The following is a 24,718-nucleotide window of genomic DNA, read 5'->3' as shown; positions in this document are numbered from 1 at the left end:
TAAAATGTTTTACAAGTGCATAGATGTCATTTCAATAAAAATTATTTGAGAGTGCTTCAGAGGCTGTACCCATGAAATCCAAAAGGCTATGGCCTCCATATAAATGCCATCCAAATCTAGTCCTGAAACTCTATTTCTGATCCTGATCAGACACAACAAATACACATTTGCGATTTTATGACTTTTGCCCTGGACATTACTGGATGGGAGCCTCCTGTTACAACACAGCAGAAACCTATCCAGGAATCCTCGCAGCCAGCAATACAAAGAATTAGCATGGTAACCATGCCTCTTGTTATAGTAGTAATTGTGTCATATTCCAATTTTAAATGGTCAACAGCCACTTTAATACTATAGAGAAAGTTAAGCATAAAATGTATGTGTAGGGTTTGGGGTGCCTGGTGAGTAAGGCAGGAAGTGGGCTTGGATGCCAGATAGGCAAGAGATCAGGTGCAAGGTGGGTAGGGATTATGGTGCTAGGGTGGCAGGTGGATGAGGGATGAAGGAGCAAGGTGGGTGAGAGGAATTGGATGCCAGGTAAGTGAGGGGACAAATTAGCAGTTGAGTGAGGACAGTAAATTGTTGAGTGTGAGAGGGGTAGGCTACCAGATGGATGAAGGCTTTAACACCCTTTTTATATCTGTGCTCCACTGGGAGTCTACTCAAGGTCTTGTGGCACAGTATATAGTATCCATGACTCCGATTGAGTTCCGTTCCTGGACTTGATGGCAACTGAAGTTGCATTCACAATGCAGCCAAACACATTGATTATTAATAAATCATAAAATACAAGAGAAAAAAGGAAGGATTTAGTTATTACAACAGTGTTCAAAGTTTTGCCTAATTAGTGGAGGAGCAATTTTCTAAAATACATTCACTGCAGAAATAACTGAAAGGACTATCAATAGTCCATGCAAACCCAACATGGGATTGAGCTACACAGATTAGAAGTTCCTGAGTTCATTTCTCAAGCAGTCCTGACTCAGCTGATTGTATGTCAAAGCACTCAATGGAGATTTTATGACTGGCCAATACGCAACAGAACTATAGAAAATGCTGGCCAAGTTCCTATTCCTCATCCACATCACCATCCACATCCAATCACAGCATAGAAGGAATGAGATGACCTTGATGTTGAGATGGGCCTCACTGCCTCACACAACTCATTAAAGCTCACATTGCTCAGAACCCTTCAGAAACACATTATAATTCCATAAGCTTTCTTTTGTTTTACAGCTGTTTCCGTCAATGGCCTGTGAACCTGTGGTTAGAACAAAGAACAAAGAACCTTACAGCACAGGAACAGGCCCTTCAGCCCACCAAGTATGCGCCTATTCAGATCCTCTATCTAAACCTGCCACCAATTTCTAAGGATCTGTATCCCTTTGCTCCCTGCCTATTCATATATCTGTCCAGATACATTTTAAATGACACTATCGTTCCATCTCCACTGGCAATGCATTCCAGGCACCCACCACGTTCTGCGTGAAGAACTTTCCACGTATATATCCCCTAAACTTTTCCCCTCTCACTTTGAACTCGTAACCCCTAGTAATTGAGTCCTCCACTCACCCATTTTCTACTCTGGGAAAAAGTTTCTTGCTACCCACTCTATGTACACCTCTCATGATTTTGTAGGCCTCAATCAGATTCCCCCTCAACTAGGGTTCATCCTTCCAATGAAAATAATCCTAATCTACTCAACCTCTCATCATAGCTAGCACTTTCCATAACAGGCAACATCCTGGTAAACCTCCTCTGCACCCTCTCCAAAGCATCCAATGTGGTAACCAGAACTGTACATAGCATTCCAAATGTGGCCAAACCAAAGTCTTATACAACTGTAAAATGACTTGCCAACTCTTGTATTCAATACCCCGTCCGATGAAGGAAAACATGCCTTATGCCTTCTTGGCCATTCTACTGATCTGCCACCTTCAGGGAACATTTGACCTGAACACCCAGATCTCTCTGTACATCAATTTTCCCCAGGACCTAATCAATTATCCACACATAAAAGTGGATAAATCCCCAGGACCTGATCAGGTGTACCCTAGAACTCTATGGGAAGCGAGCAAAGTGGTTTGTGGGCCAATTACTGAGATATTTGTAGCATCACCAGTCACAGGTGAGGTACTGGAAGACTGGAAGTTGGCGAACGTCATGCCACTGTTTAAGAAAGGTGGTAAGGACAAGCCAGGGAACTACAGACCAGTGAGCCTGACATCAGTGGTGGGCAAGTTGTTGGAGGGAATCCTGAGGGACAGAATGTACATGTATTTGGAAAGACAAGGACTGACTAGGGATACTCAACATGGCTTTATGTATGGGAAACTTAATTGAGTTTTTTGAAGAAGTAACAAAGAGGATTGATGACGGCAGAGTGGTAGATCTATACGGACTTCAGTAAGGCATTCGACAAGGTTCCTCATAGGAGACTGGTGAACAAGGTTTGATCTCATGGAATACAGGGAGAACTAGCCATTTGGATACAGAACTGGCTCAAAGGTAGAAGACACAGGGTGGTGGTGGAGGGTTGTTTTTCAGACTGGAGGCCTGTGATCAGTGGAGTGCCACAAGGATCGGTGCTGGGTCCACTACTTTTCATAATTTATATAAATGATTTGGATGTGAGAATAAGAGATATAGTTAGTGGGTTTGCAGATGACACCAAAATTGGAGGTGTAGTGGACAGCGAAGAAGGTTACCTCAGATTACAACAGGTTCTTGATCAGATGGGCCAATGGGCTGAGAAATGGCAGATAGCACTTAATTTAGATAAATGTGAGATGCTGCATTTTGGGAAAGCAAATCTTAGCAGGACTTATGCACTTAATGGTAAGGTCCTTAGGAGTGTTGCTGAACAAAGAGCTCCTTGAAAGTGGAGTCACAGATAGATAGCATAGTGAAGAAGGTATTTGATATGCTTTCCTTCATTGGTCAAGAGTATTTAGTCCAGGAGATGGGAGGTCATGTTGTGGCTGTCAGGACATTGGTTAGGCCACTGTTGGAATATTGTGTGCAAGTCTGGTCTCCTTCCTATCTGAAAGATATTGTGAAACTTGAAAGGGTTCAGAAAGGTTTTACAAAGATGTTGCCAGGGTTGGAGAATTTGAACTATAGGGAGAGGTTGAATAGCTAAGGCTGTTTTTCCTGGACTGTCGGAGGCTGAGGGATGCACTTATGGAGGCTTAAAAAAATCATGAGGGGAATGGATAGGATAAATAAACAAAGTTTTTTTCCCTGGGGTGGAGGAGTCCAGAGCTAGACGGCATAGGTTTAGGGTGAGAGGGGAAAGATATAAAAGAGACCTAAGGAGCAACTTTTTCACACAGAGGGTGGTACATGTATGGAATGAGCTGCCAGAAGAAGTGGTGGAGGCTGGCACAATTGCAACATTTAAAAGGCATCTGGATGGGTATATGAATAGGAAGAGTTTAGAAGGATTTGGGCCAGATGCTTGCAGGTAGGACTAGATTGTTTGGGATATCTGGTTGGCAAGAATGAGTTGGACAAAGTGTCTGTTTCCGTGCTGTAAATCTCTATGACTCTATGACTCTAAGTTGGCTTGAACATTGACCTATGCTTGAGTGGGTTTTTCATACAGACAGAATCAGTTTCAGTTAAGGTGTTATTTACAGCAAAATAGCTTGTCAAGGGTCACTAACTTTGGACACTAACCACTTGGGCAATGCACCATAGTTGTCTAGTTTCACATGGTACATTCCACCAGCTAAAAACATGCCAACACTTTCAAGAAAAGAATAAGGGAGAAAATATGACAGACATGGTACTGTCAAGCAATTTAAAATGACAATTCTCTTTAAAAAATGCATCCATTCTATGGGCATCACTGGTGAGGCTAGCATTTGTTGTCCATCTCTTGAATTAAAGGGCTTGCGAGGTAATTTCAGAAGGAAGAGTCAACCACACACATGCAAATCTAGTGTCACACATAAACCAGACTCGGTAAAGATGGGAGATTTCCTTCCCTGAAGAACATCAGTGAATCAGTTGAATTTTTGGAACAGTTGATGATAGTTTCATAGCATCATTACGAAAATTTGCTTTCAGTTCCAGATTAATTGAATTTAAATTTCAACAGTTACTTTGTAGTGGGATTTGAACCTTAGTTCCCAGAACATTAGTATGGCCCTCTAGATTACTAGACCAGTGACATTACCACAATGCAACTGCTTCTGCCTAAAACAATCACCACCTTCATTTATTTATGGAAGTTGTCTTACACTTATTTTCACTGGCCATCCCAGATGTCTGCAGCTTGACAGAAGCCTATATAGACTCACTGGTTTTGCAGGTGACCTTGAGTAATTGGTCATTTGGGGTGTGTTTCCAATTAAAATGATAGATTAGAGGGGGATCAGTTTCTCTGCCTAAATTCCTGTAAGGGTCATTGCAAATAAAAACTGATGAAGTACATTTTGACTGTATTACTTTGAGAACTCCATACTGTTGCTGCAAAACTGTGGATGAAAGGCCTGAAGAAACAAATTAATCAACTAAACGTAAGAAGACAGAGACAAAGAAAAACAAACCCAAAGTCTAGGAACAAAATGTTTGATTGTTAAATATTTTGGTTTTTGTCATAAATGTTTGGATATTGATATGTTTGTTTGTATTTTTAATATAGATTTAAATTAATGGTTGTTAGCACACTTCAACTGAAAATTTTTAAAGACTGATAGTGATAGTCTACAAGTATGTTGTTTTGGAACAGGTCATGAGTGCAATGGGTAGAACCTATGCCTCTAAACCAGAAGATCAGAGCTCGAGTCCTACTCCATGTCCTGATGGCCGAGAAAGGAAAGCTCATAGCATGGCCAAACAGGTTTGAGTATCAACCTGACATCTTTCCAATATATGCCAGTGGGAGGTGTTAGGATCAGGAAGGGTTCCTGATAAGCCATATGATGGGAAGAACATTATTATAACTATCCATAGCTTCACACTGAAACAAGTGCAAGTTGTCATAACAATTCAGACTCCAAACCAACTGTAACGTACACTATTTATTCAACTTAATCATTAAATAGATATCTGCAAATACATCACTATGAAAAGCAAAACTAGAAAAAAAAACAATTATTATGTTTTATATGGGAGAAAATGAGGACTGTAGATGCTGGAGATCAGAGTTGAGAGTGTGGTGCTGAAAAAGCACAGCGGGTCAGGCAGTATCCAAGGAGCAAGAGAATTGATGTTTCGGACAAAAGCCATTCATCAGGAATGGTTTGAAAGCTGCCTGACCCGCTGTGCTTTTCCAGCACCAGACTGTCAATTAAGTTTTATATGCAAAGGTTTATAGCATCTATTCAATGACTAATTAGAACTGCCAAAATGCAAGGGTTGATCGGAATAGAAACATTATTCAAAAACAAAATGTTATCAAAGTTCCTTGAACCCAAGCAATAATCATTATTTTTATAACTCTATACTACTTTTAAAACATTCTAAAGATTGAACTGGGAACAAGGGAATTCAGGTATGTGTGTGTGTGTGTCTACCTGCATACGCTTGTCTGCCTGCATATGTGTGTGTGTGCTGTTAGGGAGGTATCTTCGATGATTATGATCCAACAGTAACGAAATATCAATGCTATATTTACTGGTCAGGATAATGTGTGGCTTAGAGGAGAAATTACAAGTGGTGCTGTTCCTACACAACTGCTGCCCTTGTGTTTCTAGATAGAGGTCACAGGTTCATTCAGAGCTGTTGAAGGAGACTTGGGAAGTGGCTGCAGTGCATCTTGTAAATGCTACACACTGCAGCAACTATGCACTGGTGCAAGCAATGAATATTTAATTTGGTGGTTAGGATGCCAATTAAAAGAGGTTATCCTGTCCGGGATGATGTTGTTATAACTGTGGTTGGAGGAGTGCAGCGTCAGTCTCGAGTTTTAGCAGTTCACTGGTCACAACACAAATTTAAATGCTTTACTCAGTTACTGATACGACAATTATTTCCTTTATCCATATTAGATTTAGAATAAAATAATCAATGAGGTCTCTTTAATACTAAAAATTTGATTCATTGTGAAAACAGGGCATACTCAGCAAGGCTATAAAGCTGATTAATGCACAATTTGAAAAGGACAGTATGAGTACTTACACTTCTATACAGCATCCCAACTGCTGACACATGCAGACCACTTAAAGTGGAAAATAACTTTCTTTGCAGCGATTTAAAATAGAAAAAAAATATTTTGAAGAACAAAAAAGGATAAGCTATGAAAGTTCTAGTAGGCTTTTGGTCAGCATCTTGGTACTAAACATTGGGACTTTTAAGCACGGTGGTTCAGGAGATGTTAATGATTCAGAAGCTTTTCAGGAGAATAGCTGCAGTTTTTGAGACTACACATTGAGGTCTCCAAAAGATTTTTCTCAAAAAGGTAGAGAATGAGCTGGGGAGCTTCTGTCTCTCTCAATTGGTAGCACCCCAATAGAACTCCAAACAATATCTACATCAAAGCCATAAACTTGTGCATGTGATTTCCAATGAACAAGTCCAAGGAATTAGCTTAAGCCATGTGAAGAAGAACCTCAAAGAAGTTTCTATAATGTAAAAGGCCCAAAGTCCACTTAGTGACCCTTTTTGAAAACAAAATGTGTTCAGGTATCCAGTTGAAACACTGTCAAAATTCTTTGATATGAACCTTCAAAAATATGAACAGTGAAGTATCTTGAAAACGGGAGTTAGTTCTTGAGGGCTGTTGAATTGATTCAGGCACTTTGGTGGCAAGAACAGGAAGGCAGATTACTAACTAAATAGAGTCAAGTTAGGTAAAGGTACAGAGAGATCTGGGTGTTCTTGTACACCAGTCAATGAAGATAAGCATGTAGGTACAGCAGGTAGTGAAGAAAGCTAATAGCATGCTGGCCTTCATAACAAGAGGGATTGAGTATAGAAGCAAAGAGGTTCTTCTGCAGCTGTACAGGGCCCTGGTGAGACCACACCTGGAGTACTGTGTGCAGTTCTGGTCTCCAAGTTTGAGGAAAGACATTCTGGCTATTGAAGGTGTGCAGCGTAGGTTCACGAAGTCCCATCACACTCGTGACTTGCAGATGGAAGACAAGCACTGGAAGGTCAGAAGGGGAATTTGCTCACTCTAAAATTCTCAGCCTCTGATCTTTTGACCTGAGAAACTAACTCATTATTACAAAGGCCCCAAATGCAAGGGAGCATGAGTTCAAAATTAAAGTGGTAGAATATGAAGTGGTAGAAAATCAAGTATTTCCATTTTGCACAAGGTGCGTAAATCAGAAAGGACATCTGAAGGGAATAGTAGAAAGACAGCTCAAGTAACAAACATCTGGTTCTGCAGAAAGAATTAACTGAGGGACAAGGATAGGTGTGGGGCTGAAATCAATTAATAAAAATGTACTGAAACTGAATAGACAATAGACAATAGGTGCAGGAGTAGGCCATTCTGCCCTTCGAGCCTGCACTACCATTCAATATGATCATGGCTGATCATCCTTAATCAGTATCCTGTTCCTGCCTTATCTCCATAACCCTTGATCCACTATCCTTGAGAGCTCTATCCAACTCTTTCTTAAATGAATCCAGAGACTGGGCCTCTGGGGCAGAGCATTCCACATAGCCACAACTCTCTGGGTGAAGAAGTTTCTCCTCATCTCTGTCCTAAATGGTCTACCCCGTATTTTTAAGCTGTGTCCTCTGGTTCGGCACTCACCCATCAGCGGAAACATGTTTCCTGCCTCCAGAGTGCACAATCCTTTAATAATCTTATATGTCTCAATCAGATCCCCTCTCAGTCTTCTAAACTCAAGGGTATACAAGCCCAGTCACTCCAGTCTTTCAGTGTAAGGTAATCCCACCATTCCAGGAATTGACCTCGTGAACCTACGCTGCACACCTTCAATAGCCAGAATGTCTTTCCTCAAATTTGGAGACCAGAACTGCACACAATGCTCCAGGTGTGGTCTCACCAGGGCCCTGTACAGCAGCAAAAGAACCTCTTTGCTTCTATACTCAATCCCTCTTGTTATGAAGGCCAGCATGCTATTAGCCTTCTTCACTACCTGCTGTACCTGCATGCTTACCTTCATTGACTGGTGTACAAGAACACCTGGATCTCTCTGTACTGCCCCTTTATCTAACTTGACTCTATTTAGTTAGTAATCTGCCTTCCTGTTCTTGCCACCAAAGTGGATAACTGTACATTTATCCACATTAAACTGCATCTGCCATGCATCTGACCACTCACCTAACTTGTCCAGGTCACCCTGTAATCTCCTAACATCCTCATCACATTTCACCCTGCCATCCAACTTAGTATCATCAGCAAATTTGCTAATGTTATTACGAATACCATCTTCTATATCATTAACATATATCGTAAAAAGCTGCAGTCCCAGTACTGATCCCTGCAGTATCCCACTGGTCACTGCCTGCCATTCTGAAATGGAGCCGTTTATCACTACTCTTTGTTTCCTATCAGCCAACCAACTTTCAATCCAAGTTAGTACTTTGCCCCCAATACCATGCGCCCTAATTTTGCTCACTAACCTCCTGTGTGGGACTTTATCGAAAGCTTTCTGAAAGTCCAGGTACACTACATCTACTGGATCTCCCTCGTCCATCTTCAGAGTTACATCCTCAAAAAATTCCAAAAGATTAGTCAAGCATGATTTCCCCTTCATAATTCCATGCTGACTCTGACCTATCCTGTTACTACTATCCAGATGTGTCGTAATTTCATCCTTTATAATAGATTTCAGCATCTTTCCCACCACTGAGGTCAGACTAACTGGTCTATAATTTCTTGCTTTCTCTCTCCCACCTTTCTTAAAAAGTGGTACAACATTAGCCACCCTCCAATCTGCAGGAACTGATCCTGAATATTACTAAAAAAACTAGATTGGAGGAGATTATAAATTTATTCTACCGGCAGTAAGTAGATGCTAGGATCAGAATAATAGAGTTTTCACAGCTCTGACTTTTATTTTTTTATTAGATTCCTTACATCGTGGAAACAGGGCCTTCGGCTCAACCAGTCCACACCGACCCTCCGAAGAGTAACCCACCCACACCCATTTCCCTCTGACTAACACACCTAACACTATGGGCAATTTAGTACAGCCAATTCATCTGATCTGCACATCTTTGGACTATGGGAGGAAACTACAGCACCCGGAGGAAACCCACGCAGACATGGGGCGAATGTGCAAACTCCTCACAGACAGTCACCCGAGGCTGGAATTGAACCTGGGACCTTGGTGCTATGAGGCAGCAGTGCTAACCACTGAGCCTCCGTGCCGCCAAATTAAATATTCATTGCTTGCACCACCGCATAGTTGCTGCAGTGTGTAGCATTTACAAGATGCACTGCAACTACTTGCCATGTCTCCTTCAACAGTACCTAATGAACCTATGACCTCTACCTAGAAACACAAGGGCAGCAGTTGTGTAGGAACAGCACCATTTGTAATTTCTCCTCTAAGTCACACATTATCCTGACCAGTAAATATAGCATTGATATTTTGTTACTGTTGGATCATAATCATAGAAGATATCTCCCTAACAGCACATGCACGCATATGCAGGCAGACAGACACACACGCACAGAAACACACAGACACACACACAGACAGACACACACAGAAACACACACACACACACAGAAATACACACACAAAATCTCTGTCACATACATCTGGATTCCCTTGTTCCCAGTTCAATTTCCACACAGTCTTCTCTTTAAAGTGTTTTAAAAGCGGTACGGAGATATAAAAATAATGATTATTGCTTGGGTTCAAGGAACTTTGTTTGATAACATCTAGTACAGGCTCCTGCATTATGAAAGCGTGTTACAAAAGGAGTGGATATCACATGCCCCTTTGGTAGGGAGGTATGTGAAATATCTCAGTTTTCCAAGCTGTCACTTTCCTATTCACACTGCACTTATCCTCATAATAGGGAGCATGGGTAGGTGCTGAAATTGGCAGTCTGTCTGACATATTTAAGTAAATCATTAAGGGTGATGTGAACTTGCTAAAAAAGCTCACAGGCCCCAATAAATACTTCGCTCGCTCTGAAATACGTCTGTTGCAGCTGGGATTGCGCAGCCTGTTCTTAAAGACCAACATGCACAATACCAGAAGGATGGGGTGGAAAGGAGATTACTTCATTAGCGGGTTGCCCTGTGTGCATGGAAGGGAGGAGATCATCTCCCAAACATGCCACTTCACTCTCCCTTTCACGTACCAAATAGAACCCAGCCTTGCACCAACACATGCCAAGTCCCAACATAAGCTCTAGAATCCCACCCCACCATAAGACTTCAGGACTCGCCTCTTGGTGCAGCCCTCGTTCCGTAGTCCTGTTAGTGCCCACTGCTGAAGTTTGGACTTACCAGGAGTGTTGATGCATGCTAGTCAATCAGGATGGCTGGCAGCTTCTAAATGCAGAACTCCTCTCAAATGAGAGGTAGAATTCCCACAATTAGGAAATATACATCCCACACACCGTGCATTATAGCTGTGGGGGTGCCTTGCAAAAAGCAAGTCAATTTCTAGTGGACTTTGTTTCCTGAGGTTTTGGGTGATGGGAGGAAGGGGGGGAATTGAGCAGCATCGGGGTAGCGGGGTGAATCATCTTCTACCCAAGAGTGCGCAGTGATGCTGAAAATAATTAATTAAAAGACAAAGAGTGAAAACTTGTTTTATGAAATTCATCTATCAATTCCATCACTCTGCAGTTTGCTCTTTTAAAAATAAATTTTAGGCTTGAATTTTGATTGCGATGAATATCACTGGGAAACAGTTGACAATAATCTCCATTATGTGACCAAATAGCTGCTGACAGCATTTGACTGAGACATGACGTAATGGTGTCGACAACAAAGGATGAAATGAGCTGTTTGTTCCCTATTCTTATTCAACATGGGTTGGCTTACAAAAATAATTTTAAAATGGCATATACAAGGACATCTGATGACACAGAAAGTTGTCCTCACCATTGGGTAATAAGTGGTTCTGCTGCAGGGAGTTGAGGGAGTGGTTTACTGCAAGGTTGTGCTGGCTGGAGAGGGGAGGATGACTGGCAGAGCCCTGTGACGATGGGCCAGTGGGAGACTGCAGTTTATCTTTATCCCAGGAGCCATCGCTGCTACCTGCAGGATAGGAAAGAGAACACAATGTGAGTTCATCAGCATTCCTTCCTTATCCTCTGCCCAATTTCCTGCTTTAGCCAGAAGCGCAACACCTGCCGTCCATCAGGGTTGCACCTAGGGAACACCCAGTACTGTCCTTCTATGATCAGGCAGCAGATAGGTGACAGCTAAGCGCAGTGAGAAAAGCCAAGTCTACTTTCCATCCGCCGTTCCCCATCATATGCAACCCCTCCTTTTTATGGCAGAATAATGGCTTCCATTGACAACTGCAGAGTCGTGCAGGATGGCCAAATGTGCCTCAACAAACTCCAGGAAGTGATTTACAAAATCAAATGTTTCTACCAGCTCTGCCAACCTCGCATCACAAACCCTTTTCAAACTGTTTATTTGCTGACCAGCTCAAGATCAGTTGGATTTTGTTTTGAGTTTTGAACGTCACCAATTGATCAACACTGTCCATAAGCTCGGCAAGTTCCTGTTGACCGACCAGTCAAACAGCACAGATTGAGTCCTTCAGGTTAACTGCTCCAATGAGTCAAATTGAAGAATTATGAGGGAACGGCTCAGAATCTGAATCAGAAAGAATCGGTTCTTGGAAGCTGGCTTTTGTTTGTGGGGGACGGTGTTGTAGTTGGAGCACAGTATGCAGAGTGGAGTTTGGAGACGTTAGTTAGGGAGGGATGAGATGGTTGTGAGCGTCTGGCGACTGGAAACCTCAGGGGTTGGTGATGGAAAGGGGAGAGGAAGGATGTAAAAGAGTCTCATCTTCTGGACCCAATGAAGTCTTAGCTGGATGTGGCTGCCAAATTTCCCAATATGTCAGGAATACAGCCACCAGTAGATACATTGATTGATGATACAAAAACCTTCAGAGTTGCGAAAAGGAGTAATTTTGTTTTGAGCTCATCAGAAATAGGATACAAGAAACAGACTAGAAAATAATGGATACTATTTTATGCTGCATTAAAAGAGGGTGCTGATTGGTTGGGCCATAATTGACGTGGAGATTCATCAAGAACAATTAACTCTCAATCATAATTCTCAGGACCTGGCAGGTAGATTGGACAGGGCTTAATGCATATCCATAGAGTCATAGAGATGTACAGCATGGAAACACACCCTTCAGTCCATGCCGACCAGATATCCCAACCCAACCTAGTCTCACCTGCCAGCACCAGGCCCATATCCCTCCGAACCCTTCCTATTCATATACCCATCCAAATGCCTCTTAAATGTTGCAATTGTACCAGCCTCCACCACTTCCTCTGGCAGCTCATTCCATACATGTACCACCCTCTGTGTGAAAAAGTTGCCCCTTAGGTCTCTTTTACATCTTTCCTTTCTCACCCTAAACCTATGCCCTCTAGTTCTGGACTCCCCAATCCCAGGGAAAAGATTTTGTCTATTTACCCTGTCATTGCCCCTCATAATTTTGTAAACCTCTAAAAGCTTCTGACATTCTAGGGAAAACAGCCCCAGCCTATTCAGCCTCTCCCTCTAGCTCAAATCCTCCAACCCTGGCAACATCCTTGTAAATCTTTTCTGAATCCTTTCAAGTTTCACAAGTTTGTTTGACTGCTTAAAAACAGGGTTATGTGCTTGCATTTCTGTAACTTATAGCACAGACAAATGCATGAGACAGTGGTCCTGATACACAATCTTAAATTAATTTCCAATGTCACTCTTAGCATGGTCTGCATTATTTAATAAATGACTGGTTTAACATGCTGCCTACTGTGAATCAATAGGATGTGCAGCTTGATATGGTCCACCAACCAATGGGACATACGGCCTACGTAACTGACATCACACCATAGTAATGTTTAATATAGTTACATTCCAAAAGAACAATAATGAGAAGTGCACCTTATCATCATAAAGAATATAAAAAGTTCTAATCTGCCTTCTTGGAGAGGTTTGGTTCCTGCACCCACCTTCCTACCTCAATTATGGTTTTAACTGGTCAAGCTTGGACTGAGTTTGTGTTAGGAATCAGATAATTCAGACATTCACCTCCGGTTCAAAACCCATGCATTTTTCTTGGCCCACAAACCACTTGGCCCACATAAGAAACACACACAAAAGGTACATTTTCATATCCATTTCAAGTGTATTGAAAATAGAATCAACAAGTGCAAATATTTTCTGAATGACAAGAGCTATCCTATTTTGACGGACAAAGTCAGCTTTTGCTTCTGACACCTTGTGGATAATGATGCAGAGATCAGATAATAGTCTTACTATAGAACCACAGAATCCTTAGAATGTGGAAACAGGCCCTTTGGCCTAACAAGTCCACATCAACCCGCTGAAGAGTAATAACTCAAACCCATTCCCCTCAACTATTACTCAATATTTACCCCTGAACACTACAAACAATTTAGCATGGCCAATTCACCTAACCTGCACAACTTTGGATTGTGGGAGGAAACCGGAGCACCCAGAGGAAACATGCACAGATAGTTGTCCAAGGTTGGAATCAACCCCAGGTCCTGGCGCTGTGAGGTAGCAGTGCTAACCACTGAGCCATCATGCTACTGGACACAATGGCTAAGAAATTGAAAGATACACAGAATAGGAAGGTATTTCTGGGCATATAAATGTGAAATGTGATGGGCTGTGACAGCAAATTGGAAAACTATCTTCAGGTTACAAGGAGTTCAATACAGACACCTTAAGATATATTAGAGGAACTTTTCATTTTCCCTGCAAGTGGGTGGAGGGGACACTAATCTTGTGAGTTTAGAGTGCTTGACTTTCATCTCATTGGTTTCACTGGGACAAAAGTTACATAGAAGTCCCTAACATTTACAGCAAAATTAGGATATTTATCACAACTGCCCCACTCTGGTGTATGCATTACACGTCAGCCTCCCTCTACGCCATTTCAGCTAACTCCTACTCAATTCTGTCTCATACATATGTCTCTTCTCCTCAAATGCAGTTGAGCTATAACCCTCCACTACTCCTTGTGATAGTCAGTCCCACATTATAAACATTCTCTGGGCAAACAGTGCCATTTGATTGTCTCACAGGTAGATGATCCACACTGCTCATTAAACTCCAAAACAAATATCTACCTTGTTGTCACTAAAAGGATCGACCAATGTCAAGCCATTTTCAGGAATTTCCATTTTACTGCTTTGTTTATTTCTGTCTTTCGATTGATTTTGGTGTTTGTTATTTTTCATGGATTGAACAAAGAATGATAATGACATCTTTGACTTGGACGATCAGATGAATTCTGTGAGGTACCTGTCTTAAGAATTATACCTACGCTTAATGAAGTGTGTGCACATACATAACAGAAAGACAAGGTTAATAATGCCACTGTGAATGATGACAAGCTCATTGACTGCATGGGACTCAACCATCCCAGATAAAAGATCCTGGTAATATTACCAGGATTCATTGTTCAACCAAGAACTAACATAGCTAAAAAAACACAAAGAAAGTCTCCTAATGCCAGCATTTCATCCACTATTAGCTGCTTTACTCACCAAAACAACATTAAATGTTGCTTTAAAATAATCCGCGAATATCCATTCTTTAAGCAAAAACATGTGCCTTTTTTCTTTTGACTATTTGTCTAAGTGCACAGTTTGAATAATTGTTTTCATTTATCCACAACATTTACAGAACAATAAATTACTTGTAGTTTCATAAAATAAAACACAATGATTTATTTTTCTTCTTTTGTAATTTTCCGTAAAGGCATTTCACCTTTCAAAAACAAGCTGAAGAACATGTGTCATACCACTTTCATGATTTCAGCTCCATACTGGGAGCAATTAACTCTAATAGGAAACTCCAGCAGAAAATGAGCCACTTTGATTTTCATCTTCCCCTTTCTGGACCAAATTGGACCTTTGGCTGCCTTAATATAGAATTAGGATGGCATTAATGTTGAAGGCTCCTGAAGTGCACAATAGGTGACAATCCCAAACTAAAAATGCTGAGTTGGTTAAGGCTGGCACTGGATTGAGTAATTTTCTTTTAAAAGCATTCCCAACAGGACTCACTTTGCTTCATACTGCCCAATAGTTGGAAGAGAGCTTTATTTGCATTTGGCAATTGGGCTTTAAGCTCCCTCATTAACATATATAAGAGACAAAAGGTTTAAGTTAGTTGCCCAAATTTCATCCAAAGCTGAAAATGTGCTGCTGGAAAAGCGCAGCAGGTCAGGCAACATCCAAGGAGCAGGAGAATCGACATTTCGGGCATGAGCCCTTCTTCAGGAATGAGGCACCACCTTCCTAACCTGCAATCTTCTTCCTGACCTCTCCGCTCCCACCCCCACTCTGGCCTATCACCCTCACCTTAAACTCCTTCCACCTATTGCATTTCCAACGCCCCTCCCCCAAGTCCCTCCTCCCTACCTTTTATCTTAGCCTGTTTGGCACACTCTCCTCATTCCTGAAGAAGGGCTCATGCCCGAAACGTCGATTCTCCTCCTCCTTGGATGCTACCTGACCTGCTGTGCTTTTCCAGCAACACATTTTCAGCTCTGATCTCCAGCATCTGCAGTCCTTACTTTCTCCTATCAAATTTCATTCAAAGCCAATCTGGCACTGGGAGATATTTTAGACTTTCTTCGGGTAGGGAGTATTGCCCCTGCACAACTGGTCCTTTTCTGCCCCCTGCCCAGAAAAGGGACTTCATCCTTTGCTCAAATCTCCAAAGTTAACAGTTTGCCTTCGCTGAAGTATAAACTTGGCTCTGCCATTTATTAATCAGCATTAACATTCCAGTGAGGTAGACACTTCACACAAAACGATGTGTATTTATGTCTTGAGAATACTAAACGTGCTAATTTCCAGTTTTGTTCAAGTCTACTGCCTAAATTGCATCTGTATGGCAGATCGACTTAAATCCACATCAACAGTATATGTCTATTATACTGGCTTTTAATGAAACCAAATTGCCTACGAGTTCCAGCGACACAAAACCTATTAATTTAGATTTAATATGAATTAAGACTTAATACAGATAAAACCAGTCTGTATAAAGTATGTTGGGAGCCTTAATGAATATTAACTATGAACTGCTCTGTGATAACCTGCTTTAAAAATGAATAGGCTATAGATTAATTTAGAGTAGAGATTATGCTCATTATTATACAGCAAATCTAACATTCTGAGTTACAGGCAGAAACCAATAAATTAACAATGATAGGGCTGGAACAAGTTGTACAAAAACACAAATCTGTGCATGTACATAAAGCAGCAGCTCAAACCAGCTCAAGCTAGATTCTTGTTTTTGTGTTTTCAATTAATCAGACATTTAAAGTGTAGGACCTTCCGAATTCCACTCAGCTGTTGGAAGTGAGTAAAAAATGAGGTGAAGTAAAACTTCTATGTGCCTGACTCCCCCTAAATTAGGGAGTTGGGGTAGGGACTTATGCTGCCAGGTGGAAGCCTACACCACTTACAACATCCTGCACTCATATCAAAGTTTCATGTCTTAAAAGTCTCAAGGTGAATCACAAGAACGGTATCAGCCAAAATTTGGCACTGATCTAAAGAAGGAGTCACTCAGACATGTGAGTAAAAGCTCAGTCACACAAACTGGTTTCAACTAGGGTCTGAAAGAGGAGAGATGTGTCACAAGGTATCGAGGTTTAGAAGGTGATTCCAAAGGTTGGGGTGAGGCAGCTGAAAATGCAGTTTCAGGCATGGCTACTACTGATGGGATTTTAAAAAATACAAAGTGAACAATGGGCCAACCTTCACAACTCCCTTTCACTCCTGTCCCCAGGTTGAATTCCTGAAAGATGAGTGAGTGGAAAAAATATGGCTGATGAGTTTCCATCCTAAAGTCTACCCGTGTTATGACAATTCTACATTATAACAGGCTGACATTTCTACTCTTACCTGTTCAATGCCAACATCATACAGCAGTTTTTTTTTGCTGATGTTTAACTTCTACTCTGGTTGATATTAATAAATATGTTGATATGACAGTGACAAATGTTGTTTTGCTGGGGTCTCTGAACTGCTGTTGAATTTGTGATGTGTGCTAGATCAAGGCCAAGAATAAAAAGAAAGCACAGCAGCCTACAACTCGTTCCTGGGAGTTTTTCACTCTCAGAGTCCATTTGTACTCTTTTCAAAGCACTTGTTGATTTTTTTTTGAAGTCTTGATAACATAGTTGAATGGATCCATTTGAAACAAAGATAATGCAGTAAAACCACAAGGTTGGGTGGTTAGAAACTGCTTTCATTTTATTAAATGTTAAACCTAACTCCATCTCACCCACAAATTATTTTGCTTCAACTGACTCCCACCAGATATTCATTATCCATCATTCAGGTTAAAACGGCGACTTATCTGAATACACACTTGTTTGGTTTGGATTTGGTCCCTCGTTTCTTCTGGTCTCAAAACTCTCACATTTAAAAACAGAGAATTATAATATCTCTAGAAACAGGAAGTTACAAAGGGGACATCAGATGAGACATAACTGCATTTTTTAAATTAAAATTTATCAGTCGATACACCAACACTTGACCTTTTCTGTTTATTGGTATTAACACATCAACGTTGTACGAAAAAAATACATTTTCTTTTGCCTGAATGAGAATTTCCCCAAGTCCTGAAGTTGTAATTATAAATCAAATGATAGTGAAGAATACCACTGTCAAAATGGAAATACTCTTTTCTACTAGAAAAAGGAATTACAGAATAATCTGAAATACAAATAAGCTCACACAGACCATGTTTTCAATGTTACAATGAGCCTTGTGCATCACAAGGTTATACTGGGAAATCACACTTCAACAATGGTTTACATATCTTAGCACAACTGAGGCTCCAATCTGGAGCACCATTTTTGAAAAACAATGATATTTTACTGGTCTGAGATAAAGGTCAACTTCAAAACTTCCACAATCCCATTTGATTGAATTCGCAGATTGTTGTATTGAATTCATTTTACCCACATGCTCACAGCTTCTAATTTAAGACTCTGTCGGTAATCTTGCTGATTCTTCCTCATTCTTCCAATGGGGTTATATTGACATCATAGACATTAGACTTCTGAAGAAGCAGCATCTTGTTTGAATTACCTAACTCTTGCTCAGGACTGATCACTGTACAAATATGTCCATTTGCTTGTGCAAACTATTGCTCCCAGTTGCTATATTTTAAATGTTTCAGGGTGAGATAAGCTCCAAATACAGTCAGAGTTGAAAAGTGTGGTGCTGGAAGAGCACAGCAGGTCAGGCAGCGTCTGAGGAGCAGTAGAATCGACGTCTCAGGCATAAGCCCTTCATCAGTCATTCCTGATGAAGGGCTTATGCCCAAAACATCGACTGTCCTGCATGTTGGATGCTCCCTGACCTGCTGTGCTTTATCGACGCCACACTTTTTGACTCTAATCTCCAGTATCTGCAGTCCTTACTTTCTCCAAACACACTCAATATAAGATCATCCATTTTTAAGCAGCGTCCAGTGGAGATAGTTCTAATGCGTGAAAATCCAGGCAGTGCTCCAGGGGATCTCCAGTCACTTCACTCTGAGGTCAGGTTATGGCCCACCTAACCTCTAAAGTTTAATATAAACACAGCCTTATCAAATGTAACATCATTACAGCAAGAAAAGCATATCAGAGTGTTTTCTGGTCAGTCTCTAAAGAAGCCTTTGCTACTTGCACAAAACCATAAATGGAATTCTCAAGAATACCATTACTTCTGACAAACAGTTTTTTCCCAACCACCAGTAAGTAATAGCCACTGGTAAATAGTTTGGTCCTCAACGTGATGCAGCAATTACCTTGGAAAAGGGATGATGCCCAAGAACGGTACAAGTAGCAAAAAGAGCACTTTATTTGTAGTTTTGTTCCTCATGAGAAGCTGATGAGATGTGTGCAACAAAGAACACTTGTGCAAAGACCAAGCATCTCACACAAAGTTTTCCGAAACTGGTGTTAAACAGAGACATTTAAATGTCCTATTTCTTGTTATAAAGTTATCTCTTGAAGTTGCTATTCAATATCAAACTCAGGCTAAACCAAAATCGCCTCCAGCTAAATAATGGCAAAACTCTTGAGCCCACACAAACACTTCTGCATCTCCATACAAGACTTTAGCAACTCTCATGGCTGTCATTTCAGGCTCATTCCAGAGGTAAGGAAATTGCACAACCTCTGGAGATCCCAAGCTCACTATCCTGCCCTGAGTCCAATCCATTACAAAGACAGTTTTCTTTTGGTTATGAATTCTTCCTCCATTACCTCTGTCCTTGAGGCACTGAAACCCAACCTCACATCTATAGCATCTCAAGGTAAGATATTTCCAACATTCTCTTGAGCTGCCTCCCACCCTTCTTCCACAATTCAGCCAAAATATCACAAACTGCTATCATATCTATAATCAGGCACTTGTTCCATCATGCAGGACTCCCTCTTGAATTCCAGATCTTTCTGTGGCTCCCACCATCCCTAACTCAGTCAGGTCCTCTACCATGTCGTTGCTAACATTTTCAGATCCTTTAACACTCACTGACTTTGTTTTCCCCTGTTTACTGTAGTCAACCATCTGGAGCTACTATTTTAGCCTTTACCTTTGTAACTTGCTCCTTTTATCCATTTCTTCTCAAGATTTTCTTGATCTACTGAACAATCTTCTCTTCAACAATGCCTCCTTTCATCCCTCTTCTCTTCCATTCTACCCTCATTTTCAATTTCTACCTGATTAACATGTATGATAAGGAAAATAAGAAAATTTTTAAAAACATTTAAAATAAGAAACCTTACTGTGAAGCTCATGCTGATTAACTGTTCAGTTTAACAGTGAAATGCAACCAACAAAGGAGCTGATGGAGGCACAGCGATTTGCTTCAGACTTGCTTATGCTATGTCTAGATTTTTACTCTAGTGGCATTGATGTCATCCAATCATGTATGAATGTTAAGTTCAGTGTCAATCTTCACATACATCAGATGAACATTCAACCTGTCTCTTGCAGGAAAGAGAAGCCAGCTGTATCCTAAGAAGCTCTATTTATGCTGAGTATTCATTGTTCAAAAGAAAAGCATGAATCCTATTTTTTTTTCTGAATAAATAAATTAATTTGGCCTTTATGTGCAATGAATTATTGATACCCCTAGAGTATATGTATTTGAATAATATATAAAATGTAGCCCCCAAACTTATTCATTAGATTGTAATTAATGTAGAATTTATATAATTACAGTGCATCACATATTTTAATTGGTTTCTTAAATGCAGACCCCCTTCCTACACCCCCCAACACTGCGACAGATTATTTTGATCTAAGAGGAGCTTTAAATAACCTTGCCATTTTTACTTACTCACTGCCATTAAAATAGCTTATTAAAAAAATGTAGGAATTACATTTTCGTTTTTCTTGTCCTGTTCTGAATAAATTTTTGAGCAGAGTGGAAAACCGTCCTAATGCATTTTAAACCTAAAAGATCTGCCTTTCCCAACGGGTGTTTCTACCATCTGAACTGGGTATGTTGATGAACACTACTTTCAGTAAAGTGCAATACAAAGCAACACTTACAATTTAATGGGCTTGGGAAAGATGTGTGACTAATTTGGTGTGCCGTTGAAGCATGTTGCCAATGTTATGTAACCGGGGTGATAAATAAGATACGGTTTTAGTCTGACTGAACAGTTTGATATCCCTTTCAAAATGGAAAAAAAAAATGGAAGTTTGGTACGTCACCTCATCAATTTTCTGAGGAATTGGAATCCTTGTCCATTAGCCAAACCATTGAGTCACATGATAGGCCTAATCTAGATTTCTGTCAGAAGATATTTTATCCTTTAAACTCTTCCTCTCCAATTTTCTCCTGAATTTGCAGACCCACCCAGTCACTTTTCTTGCATGAGGCTAAGTACACTTTGAAAAGCAATTCAACAACTTGGGTAATTGCTGTTATGCTTATGCATAGGAATACCTGATTTTATATCCGTATATCCTATGTTGTAGTGTGTTAGTGGCACTAGCCAGCGTGCTAGTGATCAGGAGCATTAACCTTGGCTGAAGTTTTTATTTCTAAATCAATGGACACCAACAAAAGTAGTTATGTGCCTTTCCTGTCAGATGTAGGACATCAGGGAGAATTTCTATATTCCTAAAGATCGTGTCTGCACAAAGAACACTTGGTTGTGAATCCCATCAGTTTGCATGGATTGTTTGGAGCCGCAGTTAGAGACAATGAGGAATTTATCAAAAACAGGGGTCTGATGGATAGCAGTTTTAGGAAGTTAAATGGGTTTCCACTAGGAAAGGTAAGGGAGGTAGGCAGGTTGTGCAGGAGTCTCCAGTGGCTATCGTCATTTCAAACAAGTACGCTGTTTTGGATAATATCGGAGGTGGTGGCGTCTCAGGGAAATATATCACTGACAGCCAGGTTTCTGGTACCGACACTGGCTTGACTGGATTTAGGATTGCTCGCTGAGCTGGAAGGTTCATTTCCAGATGTTTCGTCACCCTACTAGGTAATATCTTCAGTGGGCCTCTGGGCGAAGCACTGTTGATAATTCCTGCTTTCTATTTATATGTTTGAGTTTCTTTGGGTTGGTGACATCATTTCCTATGGTGATGTCAATTCTTGTTCTTTTTTCAGGGCTGGTAGATGGGATCTAACTTGATGTGTTTGTTGATAGAGTTCCAGTTGGAATGCCATGCTTATAGGAATTCTCATGCGTGTCTCTGTTTGGCTTGTCCTAGAATGGATGTGTTGTCCCAGTCAAAGTGGTGTCCTTCTTCATCTGTATGTAAATATACTAATGAGAGAGGGTCATGTCATTTTGTGCCTAGTTGATGTTAGTGTATCCTGGTGGCTAGTTTTCTGCCTGTTTGTCCAATGTAGTGTTTGTTACAGTCCTTGCACGGTATTTTGTAAATAACATTAGTTTTGCTTGTCTGTATAGGGTCTTTCAAGTTCATTAGCTGCTGTTTTAGTGTGTTGGTGGATTTGTGTGCTACCAGAATGCCAAGGGGTCTGAGTAGTCTGGCAGTCGTTCCCGAGATATCTTTGATGTAGGGGAGAGTGGCTAGGGTTTCTGGATGTGTTTTGTCTGCTTGTTTGGGTTTGTTGCTGAGACAGCTGCAGACTGCGTTCATTGAGTTAGACAAACACATTGAGTTAGACCCCATTTAACATCCCTGAAAAAAACAGGAAATGACATCACCACAGGAAATGACACCACCACAGGAAATGATGTCACTAACCATAGAAATCCAAACTTATAAATAGAAAGCAGGAATAATCAACAGTGCCTTGCCCAGAGGCCCACTGAAGATGTTACCTAGTTGGGTGACAAAACATCTGCAAATGAATCTTCCAGCTTAGTGAGCAAACATAAATCTAGAACCTCAACCTGCGCTACAAATCTTCTCAAAACCCGCTACTCACTTGATTGGAATGAGGGGTACATCAGGTTTGAAGTGATCGATTGTGATAGGGGATTCTCTAGTCAGGGGATCAGGCAGACGTTTGTGAGGCTGACAGTGAGACATCAGAATGGTGTGTCGCCTGCCTGGTGCCAGAGTTAAGGATGTTTCTAAGAGGATGCAGAATATACACAAAGGGCAGAAGGTCACTGTACACATTGGTACTAATGATATGGGAATTGAAAGGGACGAAGTTCTGCAGAGAGAATGTAGGTCCTCAAGGTTAGTACTATCTGGATTACTCCCAGTGACACTGTAGTGAAAGGAGGAATAGGATGATAGCGCAGATGATTGCATGGTTGAAGAGCTGGTGGAGACGGCAGTGGGATTCACATTACCTGCACTGAATATTCATGCACTGAATATATGAAATGTCATGTTATTGCTAAACAAAACATTGGTTGGGCCACTTTTAAAATACTACATTTAATCCTGGTCTCCCAGCTATAGGAAAGATGTAGTTAAATCTGAAAGGGTTCAGAAAGATTTACAAGGATGTTGCTAGGATTGGAAGGTTTGAACTAACGGGAGAAGCTGAACAGGCTGTTTTTTTTCCCTGAGGTATTGGAGGCTGAGGCGTGGCCTTACAGAGGTTTATGGTTGGGGTTAATAGCCAAAGTCTTTTTCCCAGAGTGCGGGGAAAGCTAAAGGGCAAAGCTTTAAGGTGAGCAGGGAAAGATTTAAAAGGGACCTGAGGGGCAACTTTCTCATGCAGACGGTGGTGCATGTTTGGAATGGGCTGCCATAGGTAGTGGTGGAAGCTCATACAATTACAACATTTAAAATTAATCTTTATGGATACATAAATAGGAAGTGTTTAGAGGGATATGTGACAACTGAAACTAGATTAATTTAGGGCATCTGGTTGGCATGAATGCCTTGGACCGAAGAGTTTGTTTGTGTGCTGTACAACTCTATGACTGGATGACTCTAGTATCCTTGGACAAAGCAATTCTTCAGCCTACAAAACGCTGACACTGAAACCTTTCTGATGTTGCGTTTAGTAAATTACAATCAACAGAAGATCTGAGAATCTTGTATTCTTTTATCTCTGGCCTTTTACACATACCTAACTTTCCTCATTCCATCATTAGTGTTCATTGCTTTTCAAAAATTTCATCTGTGGGATGCGAGCATCATTGAAAAGACCAAAATTTGTTTCTTGCCTTGAATTATCCTTTGAGAAGAGTCAACTACTTGCCATCAGTGTAAATTGTTAGACAGACCAGGTAAAGCCTGAAGGTTTATTTCCCTAAAGGACTCGGGTGAACCAGATGAGCATTTAATGACAATTGAAGACAGTTTTGTGCTTGCCATTACTAGAAATTAATTCTGAAATTCCCTTTCCAAACCTCTGTGACTCACTACTTCCCTCTTCTCCTTTATTACTTAAAACCAATCTTTTTTTCACTAAACATTGTGGTCCCCTTTGTGAATATCGCCCAATATAGCTGGTATCATATGTTATTTGATTGGGTAGCTATGAAATCAATTTGGGACATTTTACTGCATTAAAAATGCTTCATTCATATAAAATGTTGTTTTTGTCGTGGTTAAAATTCTCCTCCTCAATCAAACTAGCCTTTGAAATATTTTGTGTATCAGGTTACACATGATGAATATCAGAGGGAAACCGATGCATATAAACCAAATAGATTTGATAGTTTATCTGTCCTAAATGTCCTGTTTCTGAGCTGAGATTGTGTTAAGAGTGTTTTCAGGGTTTGGGAATGATTTCACTGTTCCTGTTCCTTATCACTATCCTGCAGAGTCTGCTGGGGTACGTGAGAAGGTGTAGACGTTTGGTGTTGATTTTAAATTCCACCCCCCACATACACATTAAAGATATGGATTGCTTGGACCAGATACCAGAGGACAACTGCTGTCAATCCAATTCTATCCCAACAGGATCTGTTTGACAGAGAAATTGGTAACTGTGTAGTGATGGACATGAAACTGCTTGACTGGGTGAGCCTGGAAATCACCCAAAAATTGTTCTTCAGGCAGCATTTCAGTTTTACTGCTAGTGCTTGCTGTACTTCCAGAGGCAGCTCAGTGGTTTAAAAATCTGCAAATCGGCCTGGCTGTCATTACCGGATGTCTTAAGATAAGCTATCTCAGATTGAGAGTGGCG

General features: G+C 40.8%; 1 protein-coding gene across 5 annotated transcripts in view; it reads right to left on the bottom strand.

The window, feature by feature from the left end:
- The window catches only part of LOC140481571 (dachshund homolog 1-like), a 593,017-nt gene that overhangs the window by 133,772 nt on the left and 434,527 nt on the right, over positions 1–24,718 (bottom strand). For 3 of the 5 annotated variants that reach the window (XM_072577986.1, XM_072577987.1, XM_072577990.1), the window contains one exon: positions 11,000–11,155. The exons of the other annotated variants lie outside the window; for them this stretch is intronic. In XM_072577986.1, the coding sequence (XP_072434087.1) occupies positions 11,000–11,155 (156 nt within the window). The remainder of the gene's footprint in view (positions 1–10,999; positions 11,156–24,718) is intronic. 5 annotated transcript variants of the gene reach the window in all.

This window comes from Chiloscyllium punctatum, chromosome 9 (genome assembly GCF_047496795.1).
Source record: "Chiloscyllium punctatum isolate Juve2018m chromosome 9, sChiPun1.3, whole genome shotgun sequence".
In the NCBI taxonomy this organism is placed as follows: domain Eukaryota; kingdom Metazoa; phylum Chordata; class Chondrichthyes; order Orectolobiformes; family Hemiscylliidae; genus Chiloscyllium; species Chiloscyllium punctatum.
This window is presented reverse-complemented; position numbering and strand designations above follow the sequence as displayed.